Consider the following 12779-nt stretch of genomic DNA (forward strand, 5'->3'; position numbering starts at 1 on the left):
TCTGCACCGAGCAGCCGCGGGCCGGGCCCATCCCGCCGCAGCAGTCCCCGGGCGCAGTAGAGGTGAGGCGGGTCGGGGCGAGCAGCTCACGGAGAGCCCCGGAACGGCGCCAGGTGAGGCCGGCGAGGCGGAGGGGCGGGGAGGGGGGGCGTGCGCGGGGGGCGTGTTTGCGTTCCTGCGGGTAGCGGGGTTGGGAGAGCGGGTCCGAGGGCCGGCGCCTGTGGCTGTTAGCGCGTGGGCGCGTCCCTGCGGTAGCAGGGTCTCGGGTGTGCTGCGCCCGTCTGGGCATCGCCTGCGGTGCTCGGGGTGTGCGAGGCCGTCTGCGTGCCCGCGCCTGTTTGCCTGGGGCCGCCGGGTGTGTATCTGCGTAGGCGCTGGGCCGTCCTCGTGCCCTGCCTCGGCGCAAACCCTCCGGCGTTGGGGTTGTTCAATCGGTAGCCTGCGGGGGACCGGCTCTGCTGCGGCGGGGAGCCCGACGGGGGAGCGCCGCCTCCGCAGGCCTCCTGAGAGACCCGAGCGGCCTGAGCACCGCAGACTGACACCTGAGGGAGGGAGAGGGCGCGCACCCGGGAGGGATCCGGAGGCCTGCCTGTAGTGCCAGGCCAGCGTAGGGAGACTGAGTCAGGTGGATGGCCAGAGGAAGGCAGGCGAATAGGGGACAGAAGCGGGGAATAGAGTGTGGAAAGAGAGAAGGACGTGCCAGGAGGACAGAGAGTCATTGAGAACAGACCGACCGACAGAGGCCAGACCTGCAAAAGGACAGTAAGATGACAGTGACCACATAGATCCAAGAACCTGACAGAGGGAGTCACCGAGGTTTTGGGGGTAAGACTTAAGCCAGGAATTAAGTCTCAGTCCAGAGAGAAGGTCCCTTAAGTCCTGGCTGCCCCTCTGCCAGGCACATTCTGTCTAAAGTTCGCGTGTTCCGCTGGCCTCACCGAATATCCTGACCGGCTGACAGAGCCTTTACTTTCTTGGCCCTGTCTCACCCGTCTCCCTTCCTGGTATCCCAGCAACCTCGCCTTTTAGGGGAGGCGGAAGTAGTTATAATAACAAGTGTTGAAGGGTTGCTCTTGCCTTGGCCTAAGGAGCCTTGCAGCTAATCAGAGCTTGAGAGGAGTTGGGGTGGGAAGCTGCAAAGTTCTTTTCTCTGATCAGAATGGTGCTGGAAGGAAATCCGGAAGTGGGATCGCCTCGAACCTCCGACCTCCAGCACCCAGGGAGCAAGGGCTCTTGCATCCTCTCTTCTGGTGAAGAAGCGCTGCCAGGCGAGGAACCCATCAAGTATGGTGAACTCATCGTCCTGGGGTGAGCCTCCCTTGCCCAGGGGTGATGGGCCACGTCAGCCAAAAACAGCAGTGGGCACCAGCTGCACTCCCCAGGACTCTTTGCTCTTTGCTTCTTGTCACTTTCCCAGACAAAAGACAAAATTGACCAAACCCATTTCCGGTTTTTGTTTTGTTTTGTTTTTTTGAGACAGGGTTTCTCTTTTTTGCCTTGGCTGCCCTGGACTCACTCTGTAGACCAGGCTGGCCTTGAACTCTGAGATCCACCTGCTTCTGCCTGGGATTAAAGGTGTGCACTGTGAGACAATTCTAACTGCTCACCAGTTTCTAATCAGTGAGAATGAGAGTCTCTGGAAAAGAGTCTGTAAAGCATCTACTGTGTTTTGGTGTAAAGAACTCTGGTTCTGCACAGATCTGCTTGGTTTCCATTCTGCTTCTGCAAGTTGCTGAACTTTCCTGTGCCCTTGTTTCCCCATTCTGAAGACAGTGTTGGTACTAAGTCATACACCCAACGGTTATTTGAAGGAAGGAAAGGAGGAAGGAATTTCTATAAAGTACGCAGTACCCAGCACATATCAAGAGTCTGGGAGGCAGGCAGTGCCAAGGCTTTTCGTAGACATTATTTCCTGTCAATCTTCATAAAGATGCTGTAAGGAAGGAGGTGAGGAAACTGAGGCTCAAGAGAGGGGAAGTGACTGGCCTAAGGGCACACAGCTGGTAAGTGGCAGGGCTGGGATTTGAACCTAGGTCTTCCTGACTGTAGATCTAACACACTATCACTAAGTTGCAGTTTGCCCTCATGATACAGATGAGAAAGTGGAGGCTATGAGAGACAAAGTGATGGGACTTGATGGCTGGGCAGGCCCTGTCCCTTGCCTGGATACCTGCATTTCCCATGAAACTCTTCCCCAGACACAGACCCTTCTCCTTTTCCTTCTGTGTCTCCTTGCCTCTGCCCTGAAGACTCTACTTGATCTGCTGACATGATGGAGATTAACCATACATAACAATGGCTGTCATTTAGTGACTTATAAGTACCCCTTTGCCTTTTTTTCCCCTAATAACAAGAATAGCTAGCTCATATCAAGAGCTTGCTATAACCATGCCAAACTTTGTCAAGCATTTTAAAGTGCTTTATCTTGTTTAAAGATAAAATCAACCTTCCAAGTAGGTCCTGACAAATGAGTTCCATTTTATAGCGGCTGTGTGATGACCGGAAGAGCCAGGATGTATGCCAGGTTCCTGAGAGTCCTCAGCCTGCATCCTGACCTGTCTCCCAGGCCTGCTCCTGCCTGTACAGGAGAAGTGCTCAGAAGGGTAGAAGAGCTGTTTCTCACAGGGCTGCTTACATCTGCTTTGTGTCCTGACAGACGGAAGGGTTTGTTTCTATCTGGGTGCAAGGCAGGGATGGAGGAGACTGCAGACTAAGGGCTTGGGCTTTGTTCACAGCTCTCTGTCCTAAGGAGAGCAGGGAGGCCTCACTGTGTGGCAGAGCTATGCCGAACACATGGAAATCACACATGGAGTAAGGCGCCATATGTACTCCTATAATCCCTGCACTGGGGAGGGGGCCAACCTGGGTTGCAGGAGATCTTGTCCCCAAAATCAACAAAAAGAAAGGAGAGGGAAGGAAGGAGGGAGAAGAGAGAAAAGAAAATGTGAGATACTGAGAGGGGAGGGGCACAAACTGGGTTGCAGGAGATCTTGTCCCCAAAATCAACAAAAAGAAAGGAGAGGGAAGGAAGGAGGGAGAAGAGAGAAAAGAAAATGTGAGATACTGAGAGGAACCCCACACCTAGAGAGGCAGAATCTCTGGTGGGTCTAGAAAATGTGGATTTTAAGAAACTCAATAGGAAATTCTAATTGGTCCTTATATTTGGCACTTTTTTTTTTTTCCTTTTTGACACAGGGTCGCACAGAGCTCAGGCTGGCCTCCACCTGTCCCCCGTGTAGCTGAGGGTGACCCTGAGCTCCTGATCTTCATTCCTCTCAAGTTCTAGGATTATAGGCGTGTGCCACCAGACTCACATATGTGCTGCTGGGAATTGAACCCAGGCTGTTGTACATGCTAGGCAAACACTCTACCTACTGAGCTATATCCCCAGATACTGATTTTCTTCTCTAAAGCTTTCTACGACTCCCCGCTACTCACAGAAAGACATTCTTAGCTTGGTGTTCATATCTCCATACTATTCTTTACCAACCAAGTCACTCAATCTGGGTCTCACGAAACCCTGCCAGCCTTAGGGCCTGGGCTCAGAGTCCTCGAACTTGTGCGACTTTGGCAAATCTAGGCGAGTATGACCACACTCTGGTTTTTTTTTTTTTTTTTTTAGCTTTGTAGCTTGAGGCAAGTCATTTTCCCTCCCTGGGCCTTGATTTGTTTAATTTATAAAAGAGGGAGAAAGACACTTGCCTGGCAGGACATTTTGCAGATTCCATTAGGTAATTGAAAACATGGAGGACCAGGAACAGGGGCAGCAGAGGCAGCAAACAGTGCAATGACTCACCTTATCTTTGCTTCTCAGAGTCCATTCCCCCTGAATAAGAACTGGAAAGGAAGGTGGAAATTAGACCCACGTGGGGATAATGGAAGGAGTAGAATTAGAAGCTGTTTTTTCCTCTCGGTCGTTTTATGGTCGCTGTGTGATGAACGATCCTTCGCTGCAGGGGAAGTCTTTCCAGTTCTTCAAGGTGTTTCCTCTCCCAGAATCCTGATCCTGGGTCATTACCACCTCCTCCCACCGGGCCTTGAGTGTACTCAACTTGTGCCCGGGTCATGGCAGGTGACGTTTGGGTTCTATGAGAAGCTGAGCTCTCTCCTTCACTGAGGGCTTGTGCCCGGGTCATGGCAGGTGACGTTTGGGTTCTATGAGAAGCTGAGCTCTCTCCTTCACTGAGGGCACCGGCATGACTGTGCTGCATCACTTCTACCTAGCACCTGCTGTTACAGCTGAGGCATCCAGGAAACACTTGGCCACTGAAGGAAGGATCCCACCCCCCCCCCCCCCCCCCCCCCCCCGCCCCACAGTGCAGCCATTCCAGGCTCTTCTAGCTTTGGGTGCTTCTTGTTTATAAGGTAGAGTCTGCTCCGAATTGGCAGTTTCCTCCAGGTCTCCTAAGGGCTCACTTTCTCCTCCTTTCTCTCCTCCCCCTATCTCCCCACCACCACATCCACAGCTACAATGGGTGCCTAGCTAATGGGGACAAGGGCCGCCGCCGAAGCCGCCTGGCACTGAGCCGCCGGCCGCATGCCAACGGAGTGAAGCCGGATGTCATGCACCACATCTCCACACCGCTCATCTCCAAGGCAAGCACCTTATTCCAGTGGACTGAAATGCCATCCTGTCCTGTGTGCCCAGGTCTTCAGCCTTCCTAGACCTACTTCGATGGCTTTTCTGGAGCTGAGAAGCCCACTGCCTATTGGCTCAGCAAAGAATTGGTGGTAATGGGTCTGGAGAGATGCTAGCTCAGTAGGGTAAGAGGGCCTTCTGTGGAAGCCTGAGGATTTGGATCCCCAGCACTCATATAGTAAAAGCAGGTGTGCCTGCAGTCCCAGCACTGTTGAGGGCAAAGACAGGAGTTTTGCTGGGGCTTGCTGGCCATCATCCTAACCAGAAAATAAACGCTCCAGGTTCCATAAGCGATGTAAATCAGTGCTAGAAGACACCCAGTGGCCTTGGTGGGCACACAACCTGAGCCCACATATACCACACCACAGATAGACCCCAAAATGGTGATAACAGGCATCCTTCGAAGTGTGCCCATCCCTTAATGGCCTTTGAAATGTTTCCTTGACTGCCACACCCCATTCATTGGCTAAAAATTTTACTTATTTAAAAATAGTAAATTTATTTTTATGTGTATAGATATGTTGCCCGCGTAAATGTCTATGCACTGTGATCATGCAGTTCCTGTGGAAGCCAGAAGAAGGTTTTGGATCCCCTGGGACTGGAGTTACAAACCCTTGTAAGCTGCCATATGAGCGCTAGGATCAAATCTGGGTCCACTGTAAGAGCAGCAAGCGATCTCACTTACTGAGTCATCTCTCCAGCACCTATCAGCATTATTTTAAAGATAGCTCCAAGAGTGGATGTGATGTTCACACAATGTATTAGTCAGGGTTAGTCTAGAGAAACAGAACATATGGAATGAATCTCTGTCTGTCTGTCTGTCTTATCTGTCTTTGGGGGATTTATTAGAATGGCTTGCAGGCTGTGGTCCAGCTAATCCAACAATGGCTGCCTACTAATAGAAGGTCCAAATATCCAGTAGTTGTTCAGTCCACGAGGCTGGATGTCTCAGCCGGTCTTCAGCATATGCCGGAATCCCAAAGCAGTAGGCCCCAGTGCCAGAGAAGGACTTGCTAGCGAGAGGAAGAGCAAGCAGGCAAAAAGAGAGAGCTTCTTTTTTCCATGTCCTTTATATATAGGCCGACAGCAGTAAGTGTGGCTCAGATTAAAGGTGGATCTTGAAAAGATCAGGATTAAAGGTTTATTTTTCCACCTCCAGATTAGAAGTGGGTCTTCCCACTTTAACTGACTTAATTAAGCAAAAAGCCTTCACAGGTGTGCCCAGTCATTGGGTTTTAGTTAACTCCTGATGTAGTCAAGCTGACAACCAAGAAGAGCCGCCACACATAACACCAAAGGAAAACCTTTGGCTTCAGAGGGTTGGTGTGGAAGTTAAGTCTCTGTTGTTTCCAGGTGTGTGGCCGAGGGCCAGTTCTTGTCTCTGACCCAAGATTTCTAACTGTAAAAATGGAACAGTAAGCACATTTTTTTGAGATAGATAGAGGATTAAACAAGAGAACCAGCTAAGAGCTCCTTCTATACAGTCTCCTCTGCACAGGATGGAGCTGCCCCATCCTGGGATGCGCCTTGGGTGGCCTCTGGCTCAGAGTTTTACACCTCTTCCATACCCTGGGAAGTGACTGCCTTCTCTCCACCAGGCCCTGAGTAACCGAGGCCAGCACAGCATCTCATACACACTGTCCCGGAGCCACTCAGTCATAGTGGAGTACACACACGACATCGACACAGACATGTTCCAGGTATGTCCAGCCTCCTGTTCTCCGTGTTCTGCAGGTGTTCAGGATCAGGCCATGGGCCCAGAGGCTCCGAGAAAGGTGTTTCTGAGCACTCACTGTGGCGTGTGGCCCTTTGGATGGGAAAGTAGGATGTCTTTGCTGACTTTGCAGACAATAACAAGTCAGTAGCCCTCAGAGTAAAGACCCCTAGAGGATGGGAGGCTGCACAGATTTGGAGTGCAGAGGGTAGGGTTAAGCCTCATCATACCTGGGTTCAAGTACCAGTCCTTGTATGTATGAATGTACCACTAGGTGATTTTGGCCAAGAGCCATTTAACATCTCTGGGTCTTGTTTTTCTCATCTGTGAAATGAGGTTCATAGTAGCCTCCCCACCATGAGAGGAGTGACTGAGGTCTTATACTAAAATGCTTAGCTTAGACCTAGAGAGAGATGGGTTAGAGTACTTTAAGAGCACTTCTTGCTCTGGCAAAGGACTCAGGCTCAGTTCTTAGCACCCACATCCGCTGTCTGTAACTCAGCTCCAGGGGAGTGGATGCCCTCTGGCCTCTATAGGCACTGGGAAGTCTCTCAGGCTCATACACACAGACAAAAGTAGTAAGCTGCGTGTGGCAGTATACACCTTTAATCCTAGCACTTGGGAGGTAGAGATGAGTGAATTTGAGGCCAGCCTGATCTACGTAGCAAGTTCCAGGCCAGTGCAGGCTACAAAGTGAGACTGTGCTTAACGAAACAAGAGCTGTGCGGTGGTGGCGCACGCCTGTAATCCCAGCGCTTGAGAGGCAGAGGCAGGCGATCTCAGAGTTTGAAACCAGCCTGGTCTACAGAGTGAGGTCCAGGACATCTAGGGCTACTCAGAGAAACCCTGTCTCAAAAAACAAAAACAAAACAAAACAAAAAAAAACCTATGATAGATACAATTTATTGCTAATATTCCAGAGTATCACCTTTTAAGTGGCCTGTTAGCAGATGAGCTGGTTTTCACTGAGTGAGGTGTTCCTCGTAGCTGTGGGCCATAGAGCAGAAGTTGCTTCGTGCCACGACTGATCAGACATAGGGAACCTGCATGCAAGCCCAAAGGGTCTAGACTCTATAGAGAGTCGTGGTGTGCTGTCCTCTTTGGGTCTGGCCTCTTCATTGTCTGGTGGCTGCTGAGACTCCGGGTGAGAAAACTGTGAACCTTGCCTGTGTGTGTTCTTGTCCTCCTCTCCTTATAGATTGGCCGCTCGACTGAAAACATGATTGACTTTGTGGTGACAGACACATCTCCTGGTGGAGGGGCCACAGAGGGCCCTTCTGCCCAAAGTACCATCTCCCGCTATGCCTGCCGCATCCTTTGTGACCGCCGGCCACCCTATACTGCCCGAATCTATGCTGCTGGCTTCGATGCCTCTAGCAACATCTTTCTTGGAGTGAGTGAGCCCCCGGGCAGGGCTAACCCCCCAAAAGAGAGAGCAGAGGAGGGCGGAAGGGAAGCAGGCTAGAGTGTGGGCTGTACATGGGCTCCTATGGCACAGCAGCCCACTTCTTGAAGAAGCAAAATGAGGTACAAATAGGTGGTGCCCAAGACCGGAAGTCCTGTCTGGGAAACCCCAGGTCTTGAAGGTGGGGGGACACCACCTCCGGCATGCAGCCTTTTGGGAGCTCCTGGGGCTGTGAGCTTATCCTTCATGTGGTCCTAGGAGCGGGCAGCCAAATGGAGGACTCCCGATGGTCTGATGGACGGCCTGACCACCAACGGGGTCTTGGTGATGCACCCAGCAGGCGGCTTCTCCGAGGACTCTGCCCCAGGTGTCTGGAGGGAGATTTCTGTCTGCGGGAATGTGTACACACTGCGGGATAGCCGCTCAGCCCAGCAGCGGGGGAAGCTGGTAGGTGCCCTCCTCTACTCCTCCCCACCCTTCCCAGGTCTCATAATCCATTCACTGCCTTAACAAGCTGGGAGGTGATCTATAGCACTTCTCTCCAAGAGAGTCCCACTGGGCTGTTTAGTGAGCCCCAGGCTCAGGGGGTTCCTGAAATGTGTCAGTTAACTCCCTAGACAGGACCAGAGCAAGGTCCGTAAGGTACAGTCCCATACCTGGGGATCCAGCAGGTGATATGAAACAGAGCCACACAAATGCACTGTGTGGTACCAAATGGCTTTGAGGCTGCCAGCAGCTTAGAAAATCACACCATCTTCCAAGGGTGACGCCTGGCCTGTGTATGAACAATTTATAGCCCAGAGTGTTGGCAGCTTATACTGTGTCTGTCACATTCAGGAAGGTTTAGTGTTATGATCCCCTCCCAGCAGGAAAGGGCCTTTGGAGTGGTTCTCCCATTGCTGGTCTGCGAGAATCCCTTTGGTGCCATCTGGAGCACTAACATTGGGAGCCGCGAGTAAGTTTTAGGAAAAGAATAGATCCACATAGCCATATTCCTTGATTGAACCACACAGAATTCTCCCCAGGTGTCAGCACGTGGGAAGATTATGAGTTCTAGGCCAGCCTGGGCACATAGCAAGAGCCTGTCTCAAAATCAAACCAGGGCCTAGAGAGATGGCTCAGAGGTAAGAGCACTGGCTGTTCTTCCAGAAGACCCAGGTTTGATTTCCAGCACCCATATGGCAGCTTACAACCAACCAAAACTCTAGTTCCAGAAATTCCAGCACCCTCTTCTGGCCTTCATGGGCACTGGGCACCCATGCAGTGCACAGACACACATGCAGACAAAACATCCATAAAATTAAAAAACAAAACAAAGAATGTGTACGAAGCAACACAGACGAATACCAGGCATTGTTTCATGTTCTTGTTTTGGTTGACTTATTTAATCTTCACAAAGCCCACTTGAGTTTTGGAATCCAGTTTGAGGTCCAGGAGACCAAGACGCAGAAGTTAAATTATCTTTTTAGCAACACTGAGTAAGTGACTGAGCAAGACCAGGGTTCAAACCCAGGCTCTCTGGCTCTGGAGTTCTTTCTGTGATCCGTGACCCATGGCATAGCCGCTTTGGGCTATGTACCAGTATTCCCCATGGGCGGTATTTGCTGTCTCTGCACTATCCTACTTCTACCATTATGGGAGAGCTTTGGGAAACGGTTCAGAGAAAACTTGTTTTGGGCCAGAGCTGCTGATTTGACCTGTGACAATACCAAAGCCCCTAGTACTGCTAAGAGTAAGGGGCTGTATGTGTTGGGGAGCATCTGTCTTCTTGTCTCAGCTAGCCAGATGGGTGGCTTCTCTGGGGTGAGGCTGCCCAATGGCAGGACCAGAGAGCTCTTGGGCTAAGGCCTTCTGCTGCCTCCGGCAGGTGGAAAACGAATCCAACGTCTTGCAAGATGGTTCGCTGATTGACCTGTGCGGGGCCACACTGCTGTGGCGCACTCCGGCAGGGCTGCTGAGGGCACCCACCCTGAAACAACTCGAGGCCCAGCGACAGGAGGCCAACGCGGCCCGGCCCCAGTGTCCCGTGGGTCTCAGCACCTTGGCCTTCCCCAGTCCCGCCCGTGGCCGCACAGCACCTGACAAGCAACAGCCCTGGGTCTACGTCCGCTGTGGTCACGTCCATGGCTACCATGGCTGGGGCTGCCGGAGGGAGCGAGGCCCCCAGGAGCGCGAGTGTCCTCTCTGCCGCCTTGTGGGACCCTATGTGCCCCTGTGGCTCGGCCAGGAGGCCGGGCTCTGCCTGGACCCTGGGCCACCCAGCCACGCCTTTGCACCCTGCGGCCACGTGTGTTCTGAGAAGACTGCTCGCTATTGGGCGCAGACGCCACTGCCACACGGCACCCACGCTTTCCACGCAGCCTGCCCCTTTTGTGGGGCTTGGCTCACTGGTGAACATGGCTGTGTCCGCCTAATTTTCCAGGGGCCGCTGGACTAGGTTCTCTAGCGTCCTTGCTGCCATGCCCGCCTGCCCACCCAGGTCCCCCATCTCCTGCTGTTCAGATGGAGTTCTGCATGTGGGATTCTGCCTGCTGGCAATAGCCACACCAGTTGGACACATAGGCTGGGCTGTGACCCTCCCTTCAATTCTCACCTCTAAGAGGGTCCCTGAGATCTCTAGCCCAGTCATACTGATAGGGACTTTAGCACCAGCTCTGCCCCAGGCTGATGGAGGGCGCCCCACGCCCCTGTCCTTCCTGGGGTATCCTACATCACGCGCCGCCTACACTGTGCCCCTGGGGGAGTGAAGGGGCCATGGCCCCTGACTTCCAGCTTAGGCTGGTTGCTCTGAACCAGCCAACCCAGTGACAGCTGTCCCTCCCTCCTGCTGCCGCCCTGGGTTACTCTATAAACCTTGTTGCTCAGCTGCCCTCCCAGATCCACGTGTCCCGAATGCATGCAGTACCTCCAGTCCTCAGTGAGTGATGAGCTGACAGGCATTTGCTGACTCCCAGTACAGGCAGTGTAGTGCCAAGTGGAGGAGACACGGACAGTTGAATCCGGTTCTCCACGTGGTGGAGTTCACAGCCTAGTGGAGGGTGGACAGCTTCGTGTGTGTTAGGGTCAGAGAATTCCAGGGCTGCACAACAACCCTTGCTGGATTTGGCAAAGTAAGAGGCTTCATGGAGGAGCTCAGCCTCCATGGTGGCTTGGGATCTTCCTGGCCCACAAGGTAATGGCTCTGTACCCTCTTGGCGCAGACTCAGTAAGAGAGTAGGGGTGGAGAAACAGATTAAGGGGACACTGGAGTGTAGGGCATGGCTCTGGTGGAGAAATCAGATTGTCATTTGTGGATAGGAGTCACAGCTGGGGGAGGCTCACTGCTCCACAGCAACCGCCTCTGACACAAGGGCTACCATTGCTGAATATTCATTGCGTGCCCCAGCCCATCCTAACAGTAATCACAGCTGCATTCACTAGGTACCAGGGCTCTGCTTCTCAAAGATGTTGTTTAATCCTCACAGTGATCCAAGAAAGGAGGTGTCTCCACTTGGGTTCATAGAGAGATAAGGTTACAGCCTGGTTGCAACCACCCGTCTCGGCTCATACTAAGGCTGGGCAGGACAGAGGCAAGGCTGGTTAGAGTCTGTTTCGTGGAGGAGCTGGAGAAGGTAGGATATCTACCTACTCAGTGCCCAGCCCCATGCAGGGCCCCAGCAATGAGCAAGGGCTCCCAGTTAGAGGAGGGACGTGTGTGACTAATGGCAGAAACTGATCACCACGTCCTGTTGGCCACCTGGACATGCTGAGGTTGTTCTGAGCAGTTGGATGGCCCCAAACCAGAGCCACATCTTCAATGGCAGACACAGTAGAGGCAGGATGCAGTTAGGAGAGGAGCCTGGGTAAGGGCAATAGGATAGAAGGGCAGGGAGAATGCCTAACAGCCAATATGCAGGGCAACAGAAAAAGATGGGATCAGGGTTGTCGGCTAGGACCTGGTGGGTCTTGGTGACTGTGGAAGCCAAGTCAGTGCCGAACGTCTCCCTATTCCTCCTGTTTGTGAGTCAGGTCTTCCTGTGAGCCAAGGCCTGAGCTGGGTTTCCTCTGGCCATTCAAGGGAAAGTTGACCAGGAAAACCAGTATAGACAGACTATAGAGAAATAAAAGAAGATGGTTCTGTGTGTAGAACTTTCTTTGTCCTCAGGGCAAGGCAGAAGCCAGAGCCTTAGGGAGGTGCAGAAGGCAGCTGTCACAGAACAGGCTGGGCATCCCATAGCTACAGTGCGATGCATGGCAGAAGGGGCTGCCAGAGTGCAGGGAGCATTTCAACCCTCCCCCAAAACACTAGAAACTGCCCAGTTCTTGCTAGTGACCCTGCTGAGGACCAGGCAGAGGAACACACTCTGATCTCATTTCTGGTGTTGAATCTCAGACTCTGGGAAAAAGGACAAACAAAAGGTGCCTGACTGGGCTTTGGGAAGAACTCAGTCTGGTGGTGTGAGCCAGCTCTTGGAGTTTCAGATTCCACGACTTTTAAATGGAATGTCGGTCTCTAACGATAGGCATGGTGGCATGTGCTTGTAATCCCAGCATTTGGTAGGCTAAAGGAGGACGATTGTGTGTTCAAGGCTAGTCTGGGCTACATGGCAAAAACCCCATCTCAAACAAAAAGAGTACTCTCCTTACCAGGGTGATGTAAACATACAGAAAAGCCATGATGTGTCACAGTGATAGAATCAGAGACAGAGTGAGTGAGTTGGGGCAGGGGGAGGAAGCAGTGTAGTGTGAGGTCTTAGGAAAATCAAAGGCCCTCTCATCTGTGCAATTGGTACGACAGTCTTATGCTATCTCAGGGGTTTTGCAAGAATTAAATGAGATTCTATATGGCAAGCTGCTGGTGAAGGACTTCATTCAATAATTGAGATTATAAAATGGCATCATGCAGCTTGGTTGGGTGGGTCTTGGATATTGGGATCTTTAACTTGCCTGAGCTATCCTTTGGTGGCTGTGGTTACAGAACCTCTCCTACCTGGTTCTGGTTACATTTCAACTTAATCTGAGTCAACTTTATACTATATAGT

General features: G+C 52.2%; 1 protein-coding gene across 2 annotated transcripts; it reads left to right on the top strand.

Moving 5' to 3' along the window:
* Nucleotides 1–12359, top strand: Peli3 (pellino E3 ubiquitin protein ligase family member 3). Of its 2 annotated transcripts, none has more exons than XM_055610637.1 (7): nt 1–113; nt 1159–1308; nt 4467–4596; nt 6238–6339; nt 7552–7746; nt 8017–8205; nt 9626–12359. In XM_055610637.1, the coding sequence occupies exons 2-7, from the start codon at nt 1160–1162 to the stop codon at nt 10193–10195; spliced, it is 1335 nt and encodes a 444-aa protein (XP_055466612.1). In that variant the 5' UTR covers nt 1–113; nt 1159; the 3' UTR covers nt 10196–12359. The 2 variants fall into 2 exon arrangements, with proteins under 2 accessions (XP_055466612.1, XP_055466613.1); XM_055610638.1 differs by lacking the exon at nt 1–113 and adding an exon at nt 333–355.
* Nucleotides 12360–12779: the final 420 nt, after the last annotated feature.

The sequence above is a fragment of the Psammomys obesus genome, unplaced genomic scaffold, assembly GCF_907164565.1.
Source record: "Psammomys obesus unplaced genomic scaffold, mPsaObe1.curated_primary_1811, whole genome shotgun sequence".
In the NCBI taxonomy this organism is placed as follows: domain Eukaryota; kingdom Metazoa; phylum Chordata; class Mammalia; order Rodentia; family Muridae; genus Psammomys; species Psammomys obesus.